The 8,542-nt window shown below is 40.6% G+C and overlaps 2 protein-coding genes and 1 long non-coding RNA gene across 4 annotated transcripts; all 3 read left to right on the top strand.

Moving 5' to 3' along the window:
• Window positions 1–333: 333 nt before the first annotated feature.
• On the top strand, window positions 334–2,288 carry LOC106399562. The gene is made up of 3 exons (XR_001280051.3): window positions 334–1,331; window positions 1,507–1,571; window positions 1,669–2,288. It is a non-coding gene; the product is annotated as an uncharacterized LOC106399562 (long non-coding RNA).
• Window positions 2,289–3,679: 1,391 nt separating this feature from the next.
• LOC106400874 (RNA demethylase ALKBH10B-like) lies at window positions 3,680–6,965 on the top strand. 2 transcript variants are annotated; one of them, XM_022703133.2, is made up of 9 exons: window positions 3,680–4,047; window positions 4,162–4,802; window positions 4,987–5,085; window positions 5,181–5,284; window positions 5,369–5,486; window positions 5,561–5,668; window positions 5,750–5,862; window positions 5,945–6,099; window positions 6,187–6,965. In XM_022703133.2, exons 2-9 carry the CDS (start codon window positions 4,262–4,264, stop codon window positions 6,725–6,727), a joined length of 1,779 nt encoding a protein of 592 aa, XP_022558854.1. In that variant the 5' UTR covers window positions 3,680–4,047; window positions 4,162–4,261; the 3' UTR covers window positions 6,728–6,965. The 2 variants fall into 2 exon arrangements, with proteins under 2 accessions (XP_022558854.1, XP_048614047.1); XM_048758090.1 differs by having other exon boundaries at window positions 3,681–4,802.
• Window positions 6,966–7,112: 147 nt separating this feature from the next.
• LOC106400875 (putative clathrin assembly protein At1g14686) lies at window positions 7,113–8,493 on the top strand. The gene has a single exon (XM_013841272.3). It carries the CDS (start codon window positions 7,273–7,275, stop codon window positions 8,338–8,340), a length of 1,068 nt encoding a protein of 355 aa, XP_013696726.1. The 5' UTR covers window positions 7,113–7,272; the 3' UTR covers window positions 8,341–8,493.
• Window positions 8,494–8,542: the final 49 nt, after the last annotated feature.

Here is an 8,542-nt window from a genome sequence, read left to right as displayed (position 1 = left end):
CCCTCATGAAATTCGATGCTAACAAAAGTATCGCACGTGAATATTCCACATTGGGAATTACAGGCAGCTAGTCGGTGAACAGAATGCACTTGACGAGAAAACCAGTGTGTGTTGTGTTCTACTAGTAATTTGTGGACTATTAAACTTTGAGTTATTTATTAGTCATAGTCGTAATCAGCTGACTCAGCTTTCAGTTAATAAAAGGAGATATAAGCTTTAGTTAAGCTGTTCACGTAGGATAAAAAAATCGTCTAATCAGAAGAGTCCTTTTTGACACGTCAGCAAACTATCTCTCTCTTCTTTTGGTAGACTCCACTTACACGATAAATATTTATTTTACGAATGCGTTTTCGTCTGAATTATTTATTGGGTTAGAAAAATCTTTTTTCTCTCAACTTTTTATCTTCAGTATCCCTTCGACTTCTTCTCTTTCTCACGGGTGAAACAGAGACTGCTAGGTTACAGAGAAGTAGATGAAACACAACAAACAACAGATTTCAAGCAAAAAGATTTGGAACATGGGGAAGAACACGAAGGAGGCTACGCCTCGACCTCCGATGAACACCGACGGCATGGAGATTCAGTTATCCGGGTCACCACTACGACGGGGTGTCAATGCCAGCCGATAGAACTGTCGCCGGTGTACCTTCAAAGCACCGCCGTCTCGGAGGGGGTCATGCGGCCACATAACGTCGGATTCGCAAAGAACACCGACTCCCTATCTCTTCACATTGACTGCGAAGATGCTCCACCACTCATAGGTCCGAACAATCACATGATCCTCCTCCTACACTCACTGGTCAAGAAGTAACTACGTCAGAAAGTAAACAAACCTGGAGAACCGCCTTCTCCGTGGTAGATCCTCCGTCAAACGAGCCCCTCCCGACAGATCGATACAAACCCTAGAAATCTCAATGACTGATTTTCGGTATTCGCCGGGGCTCCACCGTCCTCTAGCAGAGCAACACCTTCGACCAACGAGCCGCTAGGACCTCTGAGGCACTCCTAGGGATCCGCCGCGCCATGGATCAAAAAACGGTATCGGAAAAAGGAGAAGAGAAGCACCACTGAAACGTCACCGGACGCCAACTACTTCGTCAGTAAGCTCAGACGCCGAAGGAGGGGGTGGGTGGGAGCGGGCCTGACTATCCGACCAAGCTCACCGCAGGTAGGAATGGCTCCACCCGAAAACGCGATCTCAAAAAGTTGGGAGAGAAAGAGGGGCGTCGTAAGCAACTTTTCTTCTCTTTCTCACTCTCCGTTGAACGTTTTTCTCTTCAACGTTGCAGTGAATTTTCAGTTCTCCAATCATGATGGCTTCTAGAATCAAGGTTAGCTTCATGAAAATTTACCAAGAAAGTTTAAATCGAGGGTTTTTACCGATGTTGAATCTTGCCAGAAATATTTATTTCTTTAGATTTTATCTTTGTTTTCTAATTACTTGCATCTATGTTTATATTTGAGATCCAATACGAACTAAGATCAAATAACCTACAAAATCTGCAGGAAAACGCAAGTGTTGTGACTGTGGTAGGCAAGACTTTTGATCGTCCCGACAATGTTCTTTTGAGGTAAGTAAACCCTAAAGACCACTCTGCTAAACCAAGGTTTATATTAACTGAAATCAAGATAAAAACTCATGGATCTTATGGGGGAAACTGAAAACAGGTACATAGACCATGGTGTGTGAATTGTGAGGCATTGAGAAACACATGTCTATAATCTGGCTTAGCAGTTCAAAAGCTTTTGAAAATCATTTTTTGAAATCATTACGCATCAGCTAATGAGCAGCCTAAACTACAGGTGAATTAAATTTTACCTAAAACATACTGGTGAATCTTATTGATTTGTTGATGACAGATTAATGATTATCCGACGTCATTGTTCTACTACATATCTGGTGAAAAATAGAAGCAAGTAATATTCATTGAGCTTCACTAGCTCAAGTCCTTATCGCCTTCATAACAAGATCAATTTGCAGTTAAAACTATCGACTGAATTGAGTGTCCATGACATGACTTATTCATCAACAAGAGGTAGTAATGCTAAGAATGAAATGTAGTCATAGGAAACGTAGACATAAAAAGGGACAGAGAAATATCATAATGTTATATTACATGATTATGATACTTACTATATGTAACTGGAAAAGATAGAAATTCAATTTGTGAGAATCTGTGATTCAAAAAACTGAAGTTGCATTTTAAATTGTATGGTAGCAAATCCAATTTGACGAAAGGAAAAAAGAATATTAGTAGTCTCTGCAATAAAGTTTTTTTTTTAAATTAGTATCCACGCCCAAATAATATATGCAGTGTGACGATTTGAGAGATGAATGGAAATGGAAATTCGAGAGGTAATTGTGGTATGAAACCAAATATGCAAATAAATATAAACAATAAAACAATAAGACGCATAATATATAGAAAAAAAGACAAAAATAGCACTAAATCAAGTTTATGTTCCCAAACTAGCACTAGCACTCAAGGTCAAAAGTCACAAAAATAGCACTTAATGTTTTATCAAAAGTCACAAAATTAGGGTTTAGAGTTAAAGGGTGGGGTTTAGGATTTATGGTTTAGGGTCTAGAGTTTAGAGTTTAGGGTTTAGAGTTTAGGGTTTAGGGTTTAGGGTTTATTGTTTAATGTTTAGGGTTTAGAGTTTAGGGTTTAGAGTTTAGAGTTTAGGGTTTAGGGTTTAGAGTTGAGAAATGAGGTTTTGAGGATAAGATTTCAAATTTTGAAAAATAAAAAAATTAAAATTTTCAGAGGATAAACTTAGAATTGTGCTATTTTGGTCATTTTAGTTTTTGAGTGCTATTTTTGTGATATAAACTTAGAAAGGTGCTAAACTAGCACTCAAGGTCAAAAGTCACAAAAATAGCACTTAATGTTTTATCAAAAGTCACAAAATTAGGGTTTAGAGTTAAAGGGTGGGGTTTAGGACTTAGGGTTTAGGGTTTAGAGTTTAGAATTTAGGGTTTAGGGTTTAGGGTTTAGGGTTTAGAGTTTAGGTTTTAGGGTTTAGAGTTTAGATTTTAGGGTTTAGGGTTTAGAGTTTAGGGTTTAGGGTTTATGGTTTAATGTTTAGGGTTTAGAGTTTAGGGTTTAGGGTTTATAGTTTAGGGTTTAGGGTTTAGAGTTGAGAAATGAGGTTTTGGGGATAAGATTTCAAATTTTGAAAAATAAAAAAATTAAAATTTTCAAAGGATAAACTTAGAAAGGTGCTATTTTGGTCATTTTAGTTTTTGAGTGCTATTTTTGTGATATAAACTTAGAAATGTGTTATTTTGGAGATTTGCCCTAATATATATAGCACGCACCATTGTTTACAACATAGAAATCGAACACCCTCTATCCCCGCGCACCCCTAGTATATGTTAATGTTAATATATGTGTCGACTGTCGAGTACAAGATCTGAATTATTGTAAAGTTTCATTTAGCATAATGAAAGTTTGAAACAACCCAAACGTAAACGTGGACCCTATGAGATGTTGCAATAAAAAAAGCAAAACCCCTATAAATTATCTTGTAAGCCCATATGTTGATCTAAATATCGGGTCATAAAGGCCCATTTGACAAAAAAAGTAGCATCATTTAAAAGATGCGGAATCTCGATTTCATTTACAATACATATTTTTCCGTTTACTTTTCAAAAGAACTGTAACAACTTACGTAATTATCGACGAAGGAATTAGCAAAAGAATTTCATGGAAAAGAAAAATGAGAATTGAGAGAGATCTGAGGTTGTGATCTATCTGATAAGCCACCGTTTTTGACTCTTGAAAACGGATGATGCGTCTTAACTAAGCCAACACTTTTCCCCTCAAAACCCTAGATCTCTCTCTCCTCTTTCCTCTCTCGTCTTGCCTTTAAGGAAGCCTCCCTTTAATCTAATCTATACATCACTTACTCTTTCCTTTAATTCACTCAGCGTCACCTTGAAGACGTGCTTACTCGTTTCCCCCTCAGATCTATACTGCTCCACTCTCTTCATTAAAACCTTCTTCACATTCATTGTCATTCTTTCTTACCCCTAATTCTTTTGTGAGTTTTCAATTTTCATTTCATCCGAAAAAATTCATCTACTCTCCTCCTGGGTTTTGTTTGAAATTACATTCAATTCGAGTTTTTTTTTTGTTTTAAATTTTGATTCTGCAGATCTGTTCAAAGGTCTTGTCTGATATCAAGACAGAACACAAACAAAACAAAAAAAAACTCTCTTTTTTTCTTCTTCTTTCCTTTATTGTTGCCACCACCAATGGCAATGCCACCTGGAAACGTTGCTCCTCCGTCGGATAAACTCATCCAGTTTCCACCACCCGCCGTGGCCGGAAGCTGGATCCCCGACGAGAGAGACGTGTATATATCGTGGATCCGCGGGGAGTTCGCCGCGGCTAACGCCATCATCGACACGCTCTGCAATCACCTGCAAGCGATCGGGGATCAAAGCCAATACGACGCCGTGGTCTCAGCCGTCCAGCACCGTCAGTCAAGCTGGTCTCAGGCTATCTATATGCAGCCTTATTACACGATTGCTGATATTTACAAAGCTCTTCAGCACGCTGCTTGGGGATGGAAACTGAAAACGCCTCAACAGCAACAACCTCAAAGGCATTACAATGCTACTGATCAGACTGTGAAGTTTGGTGGTAAGAGATCAGGTTATGGATTTAACAAGCATCATCATGGTGGTGGTGGTTACAGAGGAGCTGAATCGATGGCGAGAAACGGGCATCACTTGAATTCAGATTCCCACAGCGTTGAAGCTAAGCTAGCAAGTGATGCTGAGCAGATGAGAGGTAATGGAAATAGTCTTTTGGTTGGCTTGCTTGCTTGTAAGAAAAGTTAACTTCTTGGCTGCTAAATGTTTATCTGCAATTTGGGTTTGAGATGGTTCATTGTACATTGTGGAAGCTTCGGATTTGGTTTATATGTTAGTGTTGTGGTAATGTACATTTACATTTATATCTGTTTGTGGGACAGATGGTAACGAGAAACCAAAGAGTGATCGTAAAGATGTGGAAGAATCTGAGTCTGGTGGTGGTGAAACTCAAGCGGAGATAGTGAACCATGATTCTAAAGGTACTTTGGATAACATGTTTCTTTGATATTTCACCTGATGCGTTAGACCTTCTTGAAATGTTCTGATTTTGTGATGTTGTTTTTTTTTCTTTCAGATAACAATCTCAGTTCTGAGGAAAAGCAGGACGAGAAAGATAAAGAGTGTACTGCAAGCATGGCCAAGACTTTTGTTGTTGAAGAGATGTATGAAGCGAAAGTGGTAAGTTGATCTTCTTTAATTTCCACTTATAAATTTAAACCTACAGCACTAAAAATCTGATTTTTTTTCTCCCTTTATGTGTAGGTTAATGTTGTGGAAGGACTGAAGCTATATGAGAATATGGTCGAGGCAAAGGAAGTTTCTCAACTCGTTTCTATTGTAAACAATCTGAGAACCTCTGGAAGAAGAGGTCAACTTCAAAGTAAGAATCCTTTTTTGTTTTCTTGTTATTATTATTAAGTCATGTCTTAAAACCGCTGTTTCATGACAAAACAGGTGAGGCATATGTGGGTTATAAACGTCCAAATAGAGGACATGGACGCGAGATGATCCAACTCGGTCTCCCAATAGCTGATACCATGCCTGACGATGAGAGTATCAAAGGCAAGTTCTTTGAAAAACGTTACTTTACTTTATAAGTTTCTGTGTATTGTTGGTTAACATTAAGCTATGAGTTTTAAGCAGGTCGAAGAATAGAGCCAATCCCGTCGTTTCTTTCAGACATCATTGAACGTTTGGTCACGAAACAAATCATACCTGTGAAACCAGACGCATGCATCATCGACTTCTTCAACGAGGTAAATAAATTAGTTTAGTTTTTTCTTAACTAATTAATCTGTTTCCTTAACTAAGTAAAAGTCTTCTTTTGTTGAACCGTAGGGAGATCACTCGCAGCCTCATATGTTAGCTCCATGGTTTGGAAGACCAGTTGGGATCTTGTCCCTGTCGGAATGCGATTTCACATTTGGAAGAGTCATTGTCTCTGATCACCCCGGCGACTACAAGGGCTCTCTCAAGCTTTCTCTCACTCCCGGGTAACCGTTTCTCATCTTTCTCTCAAACACCTGAGATCATTCATTCAAGTCAGTTAACATATCACATGTTTTGGTGGTTTTGAACAGATCGGTTCTTCTGGTGGAAGGCAAATCCTCAGATCTTGCTAAGTTTGCGATTCACTCAATCCCAAAGCAGCGGATTCTCATCACCTTCACCAAATCTCAGCCGAGAAACTCCATAACCGGTTCTAACTGGGCTCCACCGCCTAGCAGATCTCCACCTAATTTACACAACCGTCAGCAAACCGGCCCACCTAAACATTATCCTGTCATCCCGACCACAGGTGTCTTCCCACAAAACGGAGCTGTTCAACCGATTTTCATATCCCCTTCTCCTCCTCTTCCCCCTCAAATGCCTTTCCCAGGTGGTGTCCTTCCCGGGGCAACGGTCTGGCCTCATCCACGACACCAGCAGCCACCACATCCCAGACTGCCCGTTCCTGGCACCGGTGTGTTCCTCCCACCCGGTTCAGCTCAAGAACAGGTGTCCACAGAAAAATCTAACGGAAGCAACGCTGCAGAGGGAAAGTTAGAAATGAAGACTAAAGAAGAAGCTTGTAGCAGAGACGCTGCAGAGGAAGGCGGTGACAGTAAACAGAGCAATTAGCTAAAAGAAGAGAAAGATAGAGAGAGAAACGAGTCAGGAGAGATAAATCTTGAAGCTGCAGTTTGTGAAACTGTAAAAAAGAGCGGCGAGTTCTACCAAACCTTTTGTCCTTTTTGCCACTTCAGACATTGTTTTTAGGAGATACGAGCAAAATGTACCCGTTTTGACGTTTTATACTCTCTAGAACTCATGTTTATCTATTAATTTCAGTTGCAATTATAATTATCTTCCTCGCTCACAGTTTTTTCTAAATATATATATATACTAAAGTGCTCAAGAGTTATGCAAATATATGTATTTGAGTAAAACTGAAAAAAATGGAATGTGGAAGATAATATAAATTTAGAAAAAGCAACAAAATAGAAGAATTCCCCTAGAAAAACAAAAATGAGATTTCTTATTTTAGCTTATCCTTTATCTGATTTGTTTTAAAAAAAACAAGCGAAGACTTTTTTTTTATTGGTTTTAAAACCAACAAATATTTCGAACTTATAAAGAGTAAAAGAAAGAGAAAAAAAAAGATTTAAAAACCAAAAGCGAGGGAGATGAATATATGGAAACGAGCTTCCGTAGCTCTCAAGGACGGAACTAGCCTCATCGCGGCGGACGACCTCCTCAAGGCAGCCGTCGTCAAAGCCACAAACCACGACGAGTACTGCATCGATCCAGAGAACGCTCTCTTCATCTACCGCCACGTCCGCGCCACCCCGGCGAGCCTCAAGCCTCTCATCAGCGCCATCTCCTCCCGCGTCACGCGCACGCGCAGCTGGGTGGTTGCTTTAAAAGGCTTGATGCTGATGCACGGCTTCTTCCTCTCGAAAACCACCGCCGCGGAGTCGATCGGACGGTTACCGTTCGATCTCTCCGCGTTCGGCAGGGAAGGAAACTCGCGGACGAGCAGCAGCAGCAGATCCGGCGGGTTCAACCTCTTCGTGCGCGCGTACTTCGCGTTCCTCGACAGGCGCTCGATCCTCTTCCACGACGGGAACCGTCACCGGTACGACGAGGAGTCGTCGGTGATGATAAGGCTCGTGATCATACGCAAGATGCAGGTGATCATCGACTCGCTGGTTCGGATCAAACCGATCGGGGAGAGCGTGAGGATACCTGTGATCAACGAGGCGATGGAGAACGTGATCAGCGAGATTCTGGAGATCTACGGCTGGATCTGCCGCCGGATCGCGGAGGTGTTGCCGAACGTGAACTCGAAGTCGGGGAAACGGCAGGCTGACGTGGCGTTGAAGATCGTCGCGAAGTCGATGACGCAGGGGGAGGAGCTTGTCAAGTATTTCGTGTTCTGCAGAGATCTTGGAGTGGCGAATGCTCAGGAGATTCCGAATTTCGTGAGGATTCCGGTGGATGATGTCATTCATCTACATGAGATCGTGTGGACGGATAAAGAAGAAGAGCAAGGGGGAGAGGAGGAGCCGGATGAGGGTGAGAATGGTGAGGAGAGGGCGAAGTGTGTAGAAGAAGGAGAAGAGGAGATGGAGCGTGAACTGATTCCTGTAATTGATGATTTGATAAAACTTGATGATGATGAAGCTATGGAGGATGACGAGCCCCCAACTGCTCCTCCTGTAGTTGATGTTCCAGACTTAATTAGCCTTTAATTATGTTTATATTCTCTCTGTATTAATTAACTTGGACTGGTTATTATTTGTTTATATGGTCCCAAATTATCAAATTAATTTCGTGATTCTATAATAATTTAAGGCTTAATATCTTGATTTATTCTATTTATAGCTATATAAAACATGTAAATGTACGCGACAACGATTTTTATAAGTACGTTCTTTTTTGGTTTGATATGGA

This window comes from Brassica napus, chromosome C5 (assembly GCF_020379485.1).
Source record: "Brassica napus cultivar Da-Ae chromosome C5, Da-Ae, whole genome shotgun sequence".
In the NCBI taxonomy this organism is placed as follows: domain Eukaryota; kingdom Viridiplantae; phylum Streptophyta; class Magnoliopsida; order Brassicales; family Brassicaceae; genus Brassica; species Brassica napus.
This window is presented reverse-complemented; position numbering and strand designations above follow the sequence as displayed.